Source organism: Epinephelus moara, chromosome 10 (genome assembly GCF_006386435.1).
Source record: "Epinephelus moara isolate mb chromosome 10, YSFRI_EMoa_1.0, whole genome shotgun sequence".
NCBI lineage: Eukaryota > Metazoa > Chordata > Actinopteri > Perciformes > Serranidae > Epinephelus > Epinephelus moara.
Window position 1 is genome coordinate 4,208,406 of NC_065515.1, and position 18,158 is coordinate 4,226,563.

Consider the following 18,158-nt stretch of genomic DNA (forward strand, 5'->3'; position numbering starts at 1 on the left):
TTTAGTGGACTAACTTTGCACTTGAAGGTTGCCCCATCACTTACGTTTTAACAGGTCTGACGCTACTGTGCGCCCCGGCTGTATCTAGGCTAACAGCTAACATGCTAACTATTATTTTTATGTCACTAGTCACTTGAAACAAATTTAGGACGATAGGAGACAGGTTGAAATAAACCGAAATTTCCCTTTAACCTCGCCATCATTCCTAATTATTATATTCAATGGGTTAATTATTGTAACTGTCTGCCTCGCAGTCGGCCATAGGACAGTCTGAAGAGGCAGTGTGTTTTGGGGGGGTTGAGTAGGTCCAATAATCTCACACTCAAAAATACTTACTAAGAGTATAAATGCTGGCATTTCTCAAGTACACAATCTCCACATAGTATGCAGTTGGAATGCACTACATACTTAATTTTACTTCATACTTAGGCCTCGTCCACATATACATGGGTATTGTTTTTCGTTCTCATTAAAATATCCTGTCTACACAAGCACTGTTCTACAGCTAGTTTATGTAGCAGTGATGCGTCTGTCTCAATATAGTGGAAGAGTAACTTTACATTTACTTGTAAACATGTAATACTAAATATTTTAGTACGAATATGTTTGTATGCAGAACCAACTTTTTGGCTGTGGGCTCTGACCTTCTGAACAAAGCCAAGCTGTTTCCCTCTGTTTCCAGTCTGTATGCTAAGCTAAGCTAACTGGCTGCTGGCTGGAACTTTGAATAAATAGATGCGAGAGAGGTATCAATCATCTGATTTAACCCTGTACAGTAAAACTCGAATGAGTTGAGGTTTGTGTTTTGGGTCAGACTATTTCTTGGCCCGGTGCAGGAACTTCCTGGAGTCTTATCGTGTATGCCGAGCTCATCATCTCCTCGCTGTAGCTACATAATTTACCGTACAGACATTAGAGTGGTATTGATCTTCTCACTCAGCTCTTGTGAGTGAGTAAGCAAATTTCCCAAAATGTTAAAGTCAATAGCAGCATGCTTTACCTTGAGAAGTCCAACTGAAGGAGAAAACTTGAGAAGTTCCTCGATGACGCTGTTGTGTCCCTTATACGCGGCTTTGAATAATGCTGTTGATCCATCCTTGAAAGACAAGAGAACGCATACAATCATTTAACAAAACAGTCAGGACTCAAGGTCCTCTTACTCACTCACTCACTCTGAGGCTTTCGGCTATATTACATGGTCCTCATCAGCAGAAAAAGTTTGCTCTGTAGATGCTCAAACTCTGAGATATTATGTGTGTAACAGTATCATAGAAATAGAGTGACATCATTTTATTTGTACGAGTAGTACACAGGCCTATAGAATACAAATGTTCTTGACTCATCTACATCAATCAATAATCCCTTTATGTTCATTTTTATGTATTTAGATAATTCTAAAAGAACTACATACTTGTCTGTCAGCATCTCGATCAGCACCACGTAAGAGCAGCACCCTCACCACCTCACTGTGACCCATCTGAGCTGCCATCCACAAGGCGGCAGTGCCATCCTGGAGGACACATAGACGAGGGAGGGATGCAGAGGCAAAAGAGGGAAGAGGTGAAAAGAGAGAGAAATGTTAGAGTCGATGCAGGCATGGAGGGATGAGGAGGAGGAGCTGTGAGCTAAAGAGGTGACCGTATGTGTGACTGTGTATTTTACATCTAGAGAGGTGCTAGAGAAGTGAGGACGTTACCTCCCTCGCTTGGTTAACCTTGGCACCGGATGACAACAGCTGACGAATCACATTCACATGACCCTCCTGGGCAGCCAGAAACAGAGCGGTGGCACCATCCTGAAACATAAAAGAATCATGTCACATGCAGGGTAACACTTTCCTGCTGTACCTGGATCTCTAAAAACTGTTAAGAAACCTTCCAGCTGATAAAAAGTGCATTCACAACATGTTGCTATTTTACTACTATTCTATAAATATATGTATGTGCAGTCAGGTTGTTTTCCCCGGCCTAAGGACAGACGCTAATCCTGCCAAATGTCAGTCAGGTCTGACTCAGCAGTCTGCAGAAACCTGAGCGGCTGGATTCCAGCTGCTGGGACATTGTGTGCAACTAACCATCATGTTCCTGACAGACAGAGGTACTGCCAGTGAGAGGGGACAGAAGACTTGGCTCACATTCAGCTGGTCGTGAACATTGGCTCCATTCTTCAACAGGGTGTCCACCACCTTGGAGTGTCCGTACTGGGAAGCGACTGTGAGAGCTGTGCCGCCGTCCTGCCACGAAACACACAAGAAAACAAGCTGACAGTGAGAATAATAGTTAAAGTCACCACTGTGTGTTACAGACTGCAGAGAGAGCGTCTCTTAAGTCTTCAGCATATTTTTTTGCATCATATTTGTCTCTTTATCTCGACATGAAGCACTCTGAGTCACAGCGGAGATGCAGCAGTCTCCATCACACCCAGTATTATAGACTGTGATACACGTCATTGTGCCCTGCAGCATACCTTTGTCTGGAACTCAGTAGAGGCACCAAATTCAAAGAGGAGCTTCACAATTTCATTGTATCCATGCTGGGAGGCGAAGAACAGGGCAGTGGAACCTGTCTGAAAATAATAAATAATAATACCAAACTTTATTTATATAACACATTTAAAACACAGTTAAAAAGTCCCTCACAATACAAACAGAACACAAAGCACAAAGAAAAACACACTGTCAAATAAACTTTCATAAAACTTGAGTGAATTCACAGAAAAGCAATTTTAAAAAGTGTTTTCTTAAAGTAATCTAAAAGACGAGACAGAGTTTGCAGCCCTGGTCTCCTCCCTGGTCACTCCACCTTTTTCTGGACGTTTACAGCATATCCACCTACCAGCCAAAAAGCCACTGGAATATATCAAGGAGAGTATACCCTCATCTCCTCTCTGGTTACCTACCCTTTTACCTAATCATACACCCTCCTCATCAACTGCCACCACAGCACTGATGAAAGGCCTTGTGCAGGAGTCTTAAGAGGCTTTCTGAAAGTTGTTCCAGGGAGGACTTTGCTCTCTTCTTACTGTTCTTATTCTCAAACCCAAGATGATGACGTGTGTACTGATGTGGTTTTTTTACGCCAAACTATTTTTTAAACTTAAAACTGACATTACAGAACATTTATCTAAAAGCACAGTTTGACATTTTGGGGAATACAGAGAGAGCTGGATGAGAAGATCGACACCTCTCTCATGTCTGTACGCTAAATATGTCCAGCCAGAGGAAAAATAGCTTAGCTTACCACAAAGACTGGAAAGTTATTTGTGTATACCTTTAAACAAATAACTTTCCTGCATAGTATACATTTAAACAAATAGCTTAGCTTACCACAAAGACTGGAAAGTTATTTGTTTAAAGGTATACTATGCAGGAATTGTCAGCTACTGTTTGTAAACACTATCGCCAGTGAAAGCGAAGGCCGACCCCAGCTTTGTCTGCTTGGCGTTTTTCCTTGCTATATTTGCTTTTTTTGCACTGTGTCAGCAATTTTCATAGCTTCCTCTTTGACATGTGCTGCTTATGATCTACTACCAGTTGTCCTCACCTGCGTGTTGTGCCCAGAAACATCCCAGACACAGAAAAATAAGAAGTTGGTTAAAAGTGTCCATTGTGAGGGAATGCTATTTTACAAGTCTAGAGTGCTCCAGGAAAGGAAGTTAGCATTTTAGCATTCCTGCTGTATCTCCCCTTCTCAATATGCCATTTTCTACCAACTATAATAAAGGTTTTTGTGACAAAAACACAAAGTTTTGCAGTCTGGAGATGTAACAAGAGAGTTAAAAAGAAGCTGTGGCAAACACTGCCCAGTAAGGAGTCCTAAAACCCAGAGATGAGTTAGCATTTTACCACTCCCGGTTCTCTCGTCTCAAAGTCACTGGATTTTTGGTTAGATATCTCAGATAAGGTCTGTGGTTCACACAAGCTTAAGAGACTTTCATGTTTTGTTCTACAACACAAAATACATTGGTAAATACCATACNCTCAATGTATATGGTGACTACGGCCCTGTCATGTATGCATAATTAGGCTGCAGTTGTTTGGGTGCGCAAAGGTGAAGTGCGCTTGTCTTGTCATACAAAGTTTTTTCATGTTCTTTCATGTGATATGCGTGACATTTCTGTGCGATGCTGCATTCGCAAGTAATCCATCCAAGAGTAATGTGTGTGCAAAGCTGTATGAAAGCTCTGTTATACATCATTTTAGTGTAACTTTATCATTTTTTTCGCTGTGAAAACATTCGGAAAGCTACGATTCCGCTGTTTTACGTGATATTCGTGGCTTCTTGCTATGAAGCACGGTCGCGGAGAAAAATCATAGAGAAGAACAGGTGTGAATTTGGACGCACTATGCGTCGTTCTGGATGGACTCCTTGGCCTGCTGCTGCTGCATTTCCCCCCAAAAGAGATTTTTTTTCCCCGGGACAGCTGATGAAAAAAGAGAACAATTCTGGGAAAAACGGGACGGGTGGCAACTCTAGGAACATCATCATACTGAACACAGTTTTACAGCTTCGTTGTGGTCGAGATGTTGAGTCATGCAACTGTTGTGTAGTTTATTTATAGCCTAACGTTAGCTTTTTAATTCTGGTGATTGCATTTAGGCTTTAAAAATAATGTACGTGGTGTTCATTAGTGAAGATTATCTTGCTGAACAAAACATGTAAGTATCATAAACTTTTGTTGCCACAGAGCTTTTCTTCTGCAATAATCCAAAATCCATCAGAAAAATCCCCTAGGTTTTCAGATGAGGAAACTGCAGGGCAACGCTAACGACGTGTCAGCCTACAGAAACGTGTCATCCCTGGAGCACTTTTTAGGCTACTTTTTTTTTTAGGAAATCCTGCGTAGTATACCTTTCTGTACAAAAACTGTGTTAAATATTAACACAAGTACAACATAAGCACAGTTTACTGGCCGGGAGCAGTGACTTCCTGGACTCTCCAGCAGCTGGTTAGCTTAGTTTAGCACAAAGACTGGGAACAGGGGGAGCAGTTATTCTGGCACTGTTGGTAGCTAAAACAAAATCTACCAACTAGCACCTTGAAAGCTCATGTGTCATATCTTGTTTGCTTAATGCCTTCAAAAAAATAAAATTACTGGGAGTCACTGTATATGCAAGACTATTTCCTGACTTCCTGGAGTCTCCTCTGGCAGCCAGCAGCCGGTTAGCTTAGCTTAGCACAAAAACTGGAAACAAACGAAACAGTTAGCCTGACACTGTCCGCACCTAAAAAAATTTTTTTTACCAACTAGTACCTTGAAAGCTCACTATCTACCATGCTATACCTTGTTTGTTTAATTCATTTAAACAATTAAATTTTTGCTGTATTACAGGGGGTTATGTGCCAGGCTATTTCTTGGCTGGGAGCAGTGACTTCCTCGAGTCTGCAGCAGCTAGTTAGCTTAGCTTAGCACAAAGACTGGAAACAGGGCAAACAGTTAGCCTGACACTGTCTGTAGTTAGAAAAATAAAATAAAAATCCACCAACTAGCACCTCAAAAGCTCACTAACTAACACGTTGTATCTTCGTTTGTTTATGTGATCAAAAACTTAAAATTTGTGGTATTACTGGGAGTAATGTGGCAGACTATTTCTTGGCCAGAAGCAGTGACGTCTTGGAGTCTACAGCAGCTAGTTAGCTTAGCTTAGCACAAAGACTACGAAAAGGCAAATAGTTAGCCTGACACTGTCCGCAGCTAATTTTTATTTATTTATTTTTTTACCAACTAGCACCTTGAAAGCTCACTATTTAACATGCTATACCTAATGTATTTAAATAATTAAAATGTGCTGTATTACAGGGGGTTATGTGCCAGGCTATTTCTTGGCTGGGAGCAGTGACTTCCTGGAGTCTGCAGCAGCTAGTTAGCTTAGCACAAAGACTGGAAACAGGGCAAACAGTTAGCCTGACACTGTCTGTAGTTAAAAAAATTAAAATAAAAATCCACCAACTTGCACCTCAAAAGCTCACTAACTAACACAATGTATCTTTTTTGTTTAATGCGATCAAAAACTTAAAATTTGTGGTATTACTGGGAGTTATGTGCCTGATGATGTCTTGGCTGGGAGCAGTGACTTCCTGGAGTCTCCAGCAGCCGGTTAGCTTAGCTTAGCACAAAGACTGGGAACGGGGGAAACAGTTAGCCTGACACTGTCTGTAGCTTAAATAAAAAATAAATCTACCAACTAGCACCTTGAAAAAAATCTAAATTTGCCGTATTACAGGGGGGGTTATGTGACAGACTATTTCTTGGCTGGAAGCAGTGACTTACTGGAGTCTCTACTATTCAACTGGTAACCCTTTAGTGACGAAGAGACTCCAGATTTACTGTGACCTTTGGTTTGTAATCCAGAAAAGTCTTATACTGTTTTGTATGGGAGAGCCAATTATTTTCCCATCATACCTCTCTCTGGTAGTTGATGTCGGCTCCTTGCATGATAAGCTCTTTGACACAATCATAATGGCCGCTGTAGGACGCCACCATCAGCGCTGTGGTTCCGTACTGAAAAGAAACACGGCAACAATTAATTAGCAACCTTGCTGGTGTTTTTATTGTAGATGTCTAGACAGCATGCTGAACATGAGCTGATGAAACTGCTTAATTCTGCAGATTTTCCAAACTAAACACATGAAACCCTCACCCTTAATTATGATGAGAAAAATAAAAGGGTGGTACTCAGCACACACATGCAACCACAGAGGTAAGGCTTGAAGCTCTCTGTCTCCCTACCACAGGTGGGTTATGGTTAAAGCGTGCAGCTGAGCAGCCAGGACATGCAGCAGCCGTACACTGTCTCTGCAGTCTGCGTCCACGCGCCCACTGTTGAGCAGCAGCTGAAGTAGAGCCAGGTTCCCTTTCCTCGCTGCCCAAAACACAGCATTAGCCAGGGGTGTTTCCTTCTGCAGGGTAAATACACACAACAACCAGTGACCTTAAACCACCATTATGGTATTATACACACACTGACAGTGGAGGAGACAGTGAAAACACAACAGTGTCCTTTGCAGAAGTAGAGGTTTACAGTGTCACACACACATACACTGCTTTCTTCTCTCTCAGAATAGACATGAGGGATTTGAATGAAGTGTTTTGCATCAAACAGCACGTGCACACTATACAGGATTATATGAAATCTAAGCAGGACCACAGGCCAAATCATACCCCATTATACCCACACACACAGACACACTGCTAGACGGTATGATTGCATTAAAGTCTGAAAGCAGCCCAGTTAATTCCAGCTCACACCAGCTTACATTTAAACACCACATCGTTAAATAAACCCTCAAAATGAGCAAGTGTACATTTTAAAGAGGAAGCTGGGATGATGTTGTTCCTCGCTGAGGCCCTGTGGGGCTGCGTGCAGAGAATGATGGATGCAAAAGGCTGCCTTACCTTAAAAGACATCCTGCAGACCTCATTCGTGACTCATGTTTCTTCCTGCGCACTCGTTCATTAGGGACGATGCTGAGCTGAGCGCCACTCGCCTGTTTTGCCGCACTGAGTTTGGGTGTTGGCGGCGCCTGTTCGCGGACATAATAACAGGCAGACGGTCAGCTGAGCTCATCCTCTGCAGTCAGTGCTGCACGGACGGAGGAGACACACAGCAGGCCGCTGGGTGGCGCTGCTGAGCACACAGAGGCATCTGACAGTGTAGAGCCAGGTGGATTGGTTCAGTGGTGGAGAGTAACTAAGTACATTTACTCAACTGTTGTTGGACTGCTTGAGTTGCTATATGTATTTCTTATTCCACTACATTTATTTGACAGCTGTTGTTACAAGTTAATTTACAATTTAATTTAATAAACAAATGTATTTATTTATCAAATTTAAAACAAATGAGCAGTGCATCTTAAGCAAGGGCAAAGTTTTATTGGTTAGACTATTTATTATCATTATTTATTCTGTGTGTATATGTGTAATTTATGTGTGATATGTCTGTGTAATCTATGTGTGTCGTCGTATCTACAGAGTACATGTATGTGTTTTATGTATTGTGCCCCCCGGAGACATTAAAGGTCTTCTAAGTCTAAGTCTGAATGTATGAAAAACATATAAAATACATTGAGTCATCCTTAACTTTTTTGGCTTGTGTCCCATTACAGTCAGGTGTTGCCCATCAGATTTAATTTTCAAAGGGATACACTGCAGATAAAATCATGCACTGGTCAATTTTGAGATTTTGGGCTATTTTGCTACCATTATATGTCTTTTTTTTTTAGACGAGTGGAAAGAAACTGTCCAAAATACACATTTATGTTTATCTTAGTTCAGATTTCTGTTCTGGAAATGTATGCAAAAAGCACATATTTAATTAAATAATGCCTCATATGCATATTTAAATCTCTTAAACGTCTTAATTTAAACAATCAACTGGGGAAGTTTCATGGTGAAATCCATGAGTTAACATTTTTACCCTACTTATCTGTTGTGTGTTTTTTTAATCTAAAAATATATGGGAGATATCCAAAATTCCTGTGGCAAAAACCTTTAACTCTTGTACAGCAACAACATGAAACATGCCTCTGAACCTGGCTTTGTCCAAAATGTACGCAAAATTGTGCATATTTAATAAGATGTGTCCTGATTTTTGCATAATTAAACATGATATTTTAGAAAAGTTGTAACACATAAAAATATAACCTCAATATATGTAATCAGCTGGGAAGGTTTCATGGTAACATTTATCAGTTTGAAGTTTTACCGTCTTCACCTTTAGTGTCTAGGTGTTGAGTTGTTTCAAGAGTGATTTACACTTCTGCTGCACGACTGTCAAATCATACATTATTATTAAAAAAAAGTTTGTTTCTTAAATATTAACTTCCGTAGCAGAACTTTGTATATTTTTCTTTTCTGACCCAGTAATCATGTCACTGATGTTTTTATGACCTCCTGACCCCTTAAACTGAGAGCCGCTGGACTACCTGACTGTATTTAAAGCAGCTCCAGCTCAACCAGCTACAACAGCAAACTGCTGCTTACACATCGCTGCATCAACAATCCAACAATGTAACATGTAATAATATAACTTGTGCAGAATACGTACTTTTACTTTTGATGCGTTGGGTACATTTTTCTAATTGTACTTATATACTTTGACTTAAGTAGGGTTTTGAATGCAGGACTTCTACTTTCAGTGAAGCTTTTTTTCACTTTAAGGTACTTTTACGTAAGCAAAAGATTTGCGTTCTTCCTCCACCACTGTTTTGGGAAAGTTAGATGTCAGGTGTAAGGCTCAATTATAAACCGGTTATTGAGGGATTTACAATATTGCAGCTTTAGCTCTCTCTCTGAATGATAATAGAGATATTACGGAGGAGGAGCAGGGAAAGCATCTTATTTTGGTTGACTAATGTCCTTCTCAGGTGCTGGCAGAAGTGCTGATTAAAGGATTCGTTAAAGTATAGTGGAAACATGCACTTACTGCAAAGCTATATAAGAAAGGTTGACAGGGAGTCTGTCGCTGTGTCGCTGCCCAGAGTCCCTCTCAGAACATGGGAACAAAACAGACTCACATCAGTGCAGGTAAGCTGGTTTTTTCATATGGAGTATGGTGTTGGAAAACATCTGTGTACCTTTCATTTAAAATGCAGATTCAATGTTTCATTTAATGTCCTGTCTATAGTCTATGGATGCTGTTTGCGAGCAGACAATATGTTGGCCTTTGGGCTCTGCCACAAAACTCATTTGTGTATTTGAGCTTACAATTTGCTTTGTACACGCAGCAACATGTAAAGTTTGTGTCATCATGCACTGACATCACATAGTACTCATTTATGATAGATCAGACATCAGACATGTTATATATTTTTACATCAAAGTGCATTTATAGTGAGAGTTCAGTCGTGAGAGTGATTGTGTTTGTCTGTGAAGAACATGTAGCCTTAACAAATTAGAATTTTCAGCACAGTTTCATAAGAGAGCGAGCACCAACCCCACTTTAGAAACGAATATGTTTTTCACTTTTGAACACACACCTTGTATTTTTACTGTAGACAGCTGCTGTCTTATCTTTGCACTCAACAATCTATTAAGTACAGAGCACATTTTGTTATAGAAGTGCTGAAAATGTTATGTTTGCTGAGTAAATGCTAAATGGACTGCACTTGTGTCTTGCCTGTCTTCCGACCACTCAGAGCGCTTTTACACTACATGTCACACACTGGCTATCATACAGGGTGCCACGTGGTGCTCAGTAACCATTCACACACACTCACACACCAGTGGAACAGCCATCAGGAGCAATTTGGGGTTCAGTATCTTGCTCAAGGATACTTGAGGAGCTGGGAATTGAATAACCGATCTTCCAATTTACCTCTGAGCCACAGCTGCCCTAGTTTATAGTAATTTCTGCTGTTTGCATTTGATTTGATGATACTACTGACCATAAATCCAAATTTCAGTCAATAAAAAAACAGCATTTCAACACAACTGTGCCGTGCTTATGCTGTTGGTTATGCTGTTATGACAGAACAATTCACAAGCTGTAACAATAACAGTTTGTTTAGGTACAAATAAAAGATGTGATGCTCTTGTCCTCATAGTCCAGCAGGCCAGCTTCCTGCTGAGAGCAGCTCTGCTCTCCGTCCTGCTGTGCGGCCCTCAGCACGTGTCCTCAGACTCAGACGAGGCCGTCCTGACTGAGTGGCAGATCTGGAAGACCAGCAATGGCGTCTCCTATGAAGAGATGGTGAGGCTGACTCCATGCATCAACAGTAAATACATACATGATCTGATTCACGTGACTCTCTCTGTTATGTGTTTTGCAGGACGACATGCAAAGGAGGGCCATCTGGGAGCAGAACAAACAGATGATTGAAGACAACAATCAAGGGTTCTTCATGGGGATGAGGCCGTTCACTATGGCCATGAATAAATATGGAGACCTGGTGAGGAGTGAATTTCTCTCTGTGCTAAAAGTTCCACCGCTTAAAGCCTTAATCAGAGTTTTCCTAAGTAAATATAAAGACTTCATGGCATTAACAAACTTCTCATAAGTTTACTGATAACATTCGAAACTCCCAACATGGCTGAACTATTGATAATGCTTAACAGTAAAGACTGAGATAAATCTGTGATTGAGCCAAGATGTTTTTAGTATTTTCAATACAAATCCTGATAAACAGATTATCAATCAATACAAAATGCATTTATTAGATTTATTTGCATTCATTTGGACGCATCTGTCCAAAGTGACAACCTTTGAAACTTACATACACTTACTATGCTCCTAATGTTGTTCAGTTATTGTTTTATGAACTGCGACATAAAGCAGGAAAAGTGTCAAAATAAAGATGACTCTCAAGAGTTAGATCAAAACATTGATACCACTCTCCCGTCTACCCAAAATAAGTTCAAGCATGCAGCCAGTTAGCTTGGCTTAGTATAAAGACTAGCAACAGGTGGAAACAGCTGGTCTGGCTTGAAAGTTACTGCTTCCTGCCAAGGAAACAGTTCAGCACATAATCCCTTGTATGGTCATGTCTTGCTTGAACTACGCTACACCGCCCCCACTGTTTCTGGTGGTTATTCTCAATTTTGTCTGTATCCTTAAGCTTTTAGGAAGGATGTGGAAAAATGGATAACACGAGCGCAGAGTAGGCCTGTGCATAGAAAGATCCATCTGTGTCAGTATACAGATCTAACATTGAGCATAAATGAACCTTTAATCTGTGAGTTTTAAAGGTGCAGGTAGGCAGATTTTGTTACCTCTGGACAAAGCCAGGCTTGCTGTTTCCTGTGTTTTCAGTGTTAGTGCTAAGCTCTGCTAATGGTTTCCTAGCTCTGGCTTCATATTTACCTCAAAAACCTGAGAATGGTATCAATCCTTTAATCCAGCTCTCAGAAAGTTATGCCTCATGTCCACTGCATGGCTCTGCTCAACTCGAATCATCTCTCTTTTAGCACCAGGTTCTTTTCTCTATTTCATTTTCCACTGCAGACAGAACCTCCTAAATGTAGGCTGGATTCTCAGTTTATCACTACAGTGACACCAGCGGCTTACATCAGCAGCCAGAGAACGACTGCACTACATCAATTGTGCGGTGTAGTGTACATACTTTATGTTGTAGTATATGGTGTAGTTTTGCGCAACACATTCTCACTCCGACCTCCTCACATATCGACGTTTGGTCATGGACTTTCCATGTTGAGATATGACGGATGTTCCCTGGATGTGTTGGTTGTTGACGTTCTGTGACACCGTGTCAACTTCAGTCTGTTACATGCATTGTCTGTTTTCAAAATACACTTCCGTTTTCACAGGAAATGTACAGTTTGCATACAGTCTCTTTCAAAATAAAAGCACTACGACAGTACAACACTGCAATTTGCTGTTTTTTTCTTCGACAACAAATGCACATGGTTACGTTTAGCCAACACATGCAGGTAGTTGGGTTTAGGGTAAAAGAACAGGGTTTGGCTTTACAATCATACAGGAAGTGAACACCAACCTCTAAGGTGAAAGTCAGTGGTTGTTAGACCCATTCGCCACTCCTGCCACCTGCCCTACTCTGACTTTCACCCTCTTAACTTATGTTGTTGTCTGGCTGTGTTTCCCCTGATGCCGCCAGCTGGCCACGTACCATGCCAACGTGAAAGGATAGCATTTTTCGTCTGATGCTGGAAGTCACTGCCCAAGTACCGGTATTCGACGACTTTGGAGGGAGACTGAGTTGTATTTAAAAATATTGGGGCTGTGCAGGATGTCAGTGGTCTGCAGTGTTTTGACTCCACCTCCTGTAATCGATTCAGCTCGCTTGGAATCTCGACTGAGGTAGTGCCACAAAAAAAAATCAGGTTCCCGGTACTATCAACTTTTTCGTGTAGAAAAACAAAATATTGTGAGTCGAGTTAAGCCATGCCGTACCATGCAGTGGTAATGCAGAATAAGTTAGTGAATTTCCCCAGATATGAAACGCCTCCTTTGAACAATCTTTCTGATGTTCTCCATGTGTAGACGAGACAAGAGTACCACGTTTTGCAAGGTGCCGTGATCGACTCCCAATTTGTGAAGAGAGGGAAGACCGTCTCGGCCAGGAGGCTGCGTAACAATGCTAAGAAGTACGACACTTTGTTTGTGGACTACAGGAAAAAGGGTTATGTCACTGAGGTGAAAGACCAGGTAAGACATGTATAAATTCATATTACGTGGGTTTTATGTAGACTGAATTATGAACACCTTCAAATCTACATTATGTTTTAAATGATGTTCACAGGGTTACTGTGGCTCGTGCTGGGCCTTCAGCACTACAGGAGCTATTGAGGGACAAATATACAAGAGGACAGGTCAGCTTGTATCTCTGAGTGAACAAAACCTGGTGGACTGCTCCAGATCTTATGGTACCTATGGCTGCAACGGTGCCTGGATGGCCAGTGCCTACGACTATGTGATCAGCAACGGGCTGCAGTCGACCAGCACCTACCCATACACCTCAGTGGTGAGGCTGCTGACTCCGCCTCAAAGCAGCATAAACCAGTTAATTAACCTGTGTCTGTTAATTTCTCGCTCTGTATTTCTCTCCACAGGACACCCAGCCCTGTTACTACGACAGCAGACTTGCAGTTGCACATATCAAAGACTACAGGTTCATACCCAAAGGAGATGAGCAGGCTCTGGCTGACGCAGTGGCAGCTATCGGTCCAATCACAGTAGCTGTTGATGCAGATCATGCAAGCTTCTTGTTCTACAGCTCAGGTTAATATTAAAATACTTCCTCTATACAATCATTGTGTCACTGATTAATATCTATTTTTAAGCTGGCGTAATCAATATTTTCATACTAACAAAGGAATCAAATCACTTATGTTGCTCAAAGTGACAAACCAGTAGAGAGCTTTGCAATTGCAGCATGTTTCAGCTCATTGTTTCAGTCCGCAACTTCACTGTTTTTGGTTCTGATAAACTCACTGTACGCTCCCTGCTCAGTGCTAAAGAGCAGACAAAGTTAGCAACTAGGTGGTGAAAACTGTGGAACATTTAGCAGCTAAAAAGCCATGTATGACAGAGCTAAAAGAAGAATGAAAATTGGAATTACAGTCATCAAACCCTATGCTCCTTCTTACTTTTCAATCAACCTGTGCTCTTTCCGACTTTTCTATTCATCTAACCTTAAACCTTTGGCCCCCATTTGGAAACCCCCAGACGGCACTATTACTCACACTCATAGTCTCAGTATGTGTGTTAAGGAATTGTAACATCTAGTTCTAAACTGAACTGAACTGAACAGGTTTGCCATAGTACCTTAATTAGGTCTTGTTGAAACTGTTCAAGCTTACATTTGCGCTCTTCACCCATGAACTTGCCGTAGGATTTGTGATTGGTCTCTTAATAGCGTTTAACAATGAATTCCTTAAGCACTGCATTAACCTGTTTGCAGATAACTTTATTTCACCTGAGGTCTGATAGAATGAGAGTTAATCCATGTTTTGCTATTGTGGCATTTCCAGCTCACCTTCACATTAAACTGCTAAGTTGTCTGCTAAGCTAACTTATTTTAGCTGTAGCACTGATGACCTAATGTAACTGCTGCAACACCTGCAAGGTAGCTTTCTACAAGCTGTCATTCCTAACCTAACAGACGCTCATTAGGGAGCTATAGTTTGATGCAGTAGTGGAGTTAAATGTGAGATATTGCAGGTAAAATGATTGAATTGGACCGTGGATGATTAAAATGTAATGGATGCATTTCATGTAACATTTGGAGGTGACACACAATGGCTGCTAATGGGCCGCACTTTGAGCAACTATGCCTTAAAAGGTGATAATATGTCAGTGTTGTCTTTACAGCTTGTTTCTGCTGCCCCCAAGTGGCCAAACAATTAATTAATGCAGGTTGAAATTTCCTTTGCAGGAATATACGATGAGCCCAACTGTAACCCGAACAATCTGAGTCACGCGGTGCTGCTGGTTGGCTACGGCTCTGAGGGAGGCCAAGACTACTGGATTATCAAAAACAGGTCAGAGAACCCCTCCCTCCATATAATAACATGGGTTGATTTTGTTGAACACAACATTTTTTGTTATCATATGTACACTTTTCTTGTATTTCGTTAATATGAATCCCTGTTTTATTTTGTTTTTTTTTAGTTGGGGAAGCAGTTGGGGTGAAAGCGGCTACATGCGAATGATCAGAGACGGCAGAAACACATGTGGCATTGCGAGCTACGCCTTGTACCCTGTTCTATGATTCTGATCAGATGCCTCAGTTGTGTGTTAAAAACTCTGATACAGCCCATTTTATCCATATTTTTTGAACCTCCTGATGAACCTTATGGAGGATGGAAGCTACCAAAATAAAACTAAAAAATAAAAATAAAGAAAATAATTATCATTGAATAAATGCAGAAAATATTGAAATAAAAAATGAATTTAAAAAATGAATACATTTGAAATAAATTAAAAAATGCAAAATAGATTTTAAAATTTATGAAATCGGAAAGTAAATAAATAGTGAAATTTATATAAAGGGAAATAAATAAAAAAGCAAATCAAAACAGAAATATCAGTTTATATCACATCTATCAATAAATTAATGCCCATGTGTAATACTAATTTTGGTACATTAATGACATTAATTTATTTGTCCAGTCATTTATTTATTTATGTTTGACTTTGGCATTCTGTTGTCCTCCATACCATCCTTTGTGACACTGTGGATAATGTTTGGTGCTCATATGGACCTTTAACAATGAACACATTGCTTCTCTCAGGGACGTACACATACCAGCCTCTGTGGCCACAGATACTTCCTAAAATTCTATTGATTAGTCTAACTTGTAGTTGCACAAAAATAATAATTAAAATAAGCCCTGAGTTCAAAATGAAAAATGACTAACTTAATTGACCTCCCGATCCATTAATAGATTATCTAAAAGCCTTGTAGCCTTTCCTTCAGGCTAATTGTTTTTATTTGAGTTTGCTAAAAATGTTTGCTCTTCTAGATAGCTAGCAATGCTAATGATTGCTAGCAAGCCAATGAAACTACAATACTATACTACTACTACTACATGTTGGTATGTAAGCCTACTATATAGAGTGCTCCAGGGATGACGCTTTTCTGTAGGCCGATGCAGAAGTTAGCATCACACTGGTTTCCTCGTCATAAAAGCCTGTGGGATTTTTTAATTGGATTTTGGATTATTGCAGAAAATAAACTCTGTGGCAAACAAATGTTTATGAAACGTGTTCAGCAAGATAATCTTCACACCGCTTTCATGATTTTTGAAGACTAATACATTTGCCAGCAGTAAAAAGTTAATGCTAGACTATAAACAAACTACACTATGTTCGCATGATATAACATGACCACCGTAACATGACAGTAGGCCTAAAGTCGTGTTCGAAGCCATGTGACGACGATCTGTAATCTCATTTAGCCACTTGTTAGCAACATAGACTGTATAAAAATATGGACGTAGTCACCGTGACGTCACCCATTGGTTTCTGAGGAGCGGGTTTGAAGCTCAAAGGAGGCAGTTCTGGCCGTCGCCATCTTGGCAGAGCCTGACTCCACCCAACTCCTGGCCAATCAAACATGGGCAAAGAGGTGGGCCAAATGAAGCCTGGTTGCTTAAACACGCACACCACGCTCGAAACTGCTAAGTTAGCTAAGGCTAACAAGCTAGGCTAACAAGCTACGCTACTTTGGCTAGCTCTGTGGTGTTGGCTGCTCCCGCTCATGCTCCTACTTGGTGCCAGCTCCCACACGAAACAAAATATCCAAAAGGCACAAACACGGCTGAGGTCAGGTACAAAGACTTGCGGATTAGCTGAGATGAGGCCTAGCAGACAGTCAGCAGCTAGTTAGCCACCCATGATGGCGCCACCTGTCACTCAAAGTGACCACGCCCTTAATTTTGCGCGACTTTAAGCCTTAATAAAATTTAAACAGATGAGTTATAAAAAAAATCACCACCTGTACAGGGGGTGAGGAAATTAACTATAGAGACCAAAACCGTTTTTTGTACGAGGCTGTAAACATGTTTATTTCTGCTGTAAAGTTGAGCATTTTAACATGTGGGTCTATGGGGATTGACTCACTTTTGGAGCCTGCCTCAAGTGGCCATTCAACGAACTGCAGTTTTTGGCACTTCCATATTGGCTTCACTCGTCATCCCTGGAGGTTGCCGCTTGGTTAGCAACCGCCTTTTCTAAGATGAAGACACATAAACTAAAAATTTCATGAGTTGGGTATTTACTGACGTATTCTATGTGGTAGAACAAAACGTGACAGTCTCTTAAGCTTGTGTTAACCACAGACCTTATTTCAGGCATCTACCCTTTAGGACGCATACCTGGAGCACTCTATAACAGGTACATACAAACATACCGTAAAACTTAAATCAATAGCCCGGGCTATTATTTGCTTTTATCACTGAAATTAACAGGCCTATATTTGGGACAGGCCGTTAATTCCTTTTACACAAAACAGTTGCTCAGCAAAGATCAGGAAATACATTTAAATTGTTTAGTTAAACCAGTATGAGTAATAATTGTAATTGAGGAATGGACACATCATTTGAGGTAGCCAACAATCTGCTTTTATACATCTGAAGAACTACAAAAAAAAGACCAGACCAGGCCTCTAACTGAGACAGGACTTAGTTTGTCAAAAATGTGTAGCCACACTGGGTTAGTAAAAGGGACTGGGTGTTAAACAGAATTTTTACGGTACGAGAAAATCTAAGTAACTAATGTTTTGATGCAGGACGCCTCAGAAAGGGACATCTCCCCCCATGTTATTCATTAACATTATACAAACCCTTTAATTTTGTAGAGTCTACAAAACAATGTACATTTTGTGAATTTTAAACACATCACACTTCTGTGGATACTGAATGACTCACTGAGCAATGTGTGCCACAGTTTATTTTTCACTCTCTTTGTTATATCTATAGACTGCAAACCTTTGGTATTTTTGTTGCAATAACTTTTATTATGCGTGGTAGAAAATGACAAACTGAGAAGGGGAGGTGTTGGTGGTGGTGTTGGTGGGGGACACACATTATGAAATAAAGTATGAGCCTGGTGGCTTCAGTGTTTCAGCTTGAATGTGTTTTGAAACAGAACAAACTTTTTATTTTCAATGCAAATAAATGTTTCAGTTTTCTTTCCTGTGGCTTTTTTTTCTACCATTATAAACAATATTGTATCAGTT

General features: G+C 40.6%; 2 protein-coding genes across 6 annotated transcripts in view; one reads left to right on the plus strand and one right to left on the minus strand.

Annotated features, from left to right (window-relative positions):
* The window catches only part of ankrd29 (ankyrin repeat domain 29), a 9,934-nt gene extending 2,332 nt beyond the window's left edge, over window positions 1–7,602 (minus strand). The window contains exons 1-8 of one of the 5 annotated variants that reach the window (XM_050054455.1): window positions 7,396–7,602; window positions 6,789–6,899; window positions 6,403–6,501; window positions 2,467–2,565; window positions 2,135–2,233; window positions 1,697–1,795; window positions 1,412–1,510; window positions 1,001–1,096 (exon numbers count right to left, since the gene is read on the minus strand). In XM_050054455.1, coding sequence (XP_049910412.1) covers window positions 1,001–1,096; window positions 1,412–1,510; window positions 1,697–1,795; window positions 2,135–2,233; window positions 2,467–2,565; window positions 6,403–6,501; window positions 6,789–6,899; window positions 7,396–7,407 — 714 coding nt within the window. In that variant the 5' untranslated portion in view covers window positions 7,408–7,602. Of the gene's footprint in view, window positions 1–1,000; window positions 1,097–1,411; window positions 1,511–1,696; window positions 1,796–2,074; window positions 2,234–2,466; window positions 2,566–6,402; window positions 6,502–6,640; window positions 6,900–7,395 lie in introns of all 5 variants that reach the window. The other 4 variants (XM_050054454.1, XM_050054456.1, XM_050054458.1 and 1 more) reach the window with 4 other exon arrangements.
* Window positions 7,603–9,494: 1,892 nt separating this feature from the next.
* cts12 (cathepsin 12) lies at window positions 9,495–15,225 on the plus strand. Its single transcript, XM_050054885.1, has 8 exons — window positions 9,495–9,525; window positions 10,545–10,690; window positions 10,770–10,889; window positions 12,959–13,123; window positions 13,218–13,439; window positions 13,528–13,696; window positions 14,853–14,958; window positions 15,089–15,225. Exons 1-8 carry the CDS (start codon window positions 9,495–9,497, stop codon window positions 15,186–15,188), a joined length of 1,059 nt encoding a protein of 352 aa, XP_049910842.1. The 3' UTR covers window positions 15,189–15,225.
* The last annotated feature ends 2,933 nt before the right edge of the window (window positions 15,226–18,158 follow it).

What these genes read in the sequence shown, in the direction of transcription:
- cts12 (XM_050054885.1), top strand. Translation starts at nt 9,495, where the DNA reads ATGGGAACAAAACAGACTCACATCAGTGCAG. An exon ending in CCTACCCATACACCTCAGTG is followed by an intron (nt 13,440 to 13,527) that starts GTGAGGCTGCTG and finishes TTCTCTCCACAG; the next exon opens with GACACCCAGCCCTGTTACTA. An exon ending in TACTGGATTATCAAAAACAG is followed by an intron (nt 14,959 to 15,088) that starts GTCAGAGAACCC and finishes GTTTTTTTTTAG; the next exon opens with TTGGGGAAGCAGTTGGGGTG.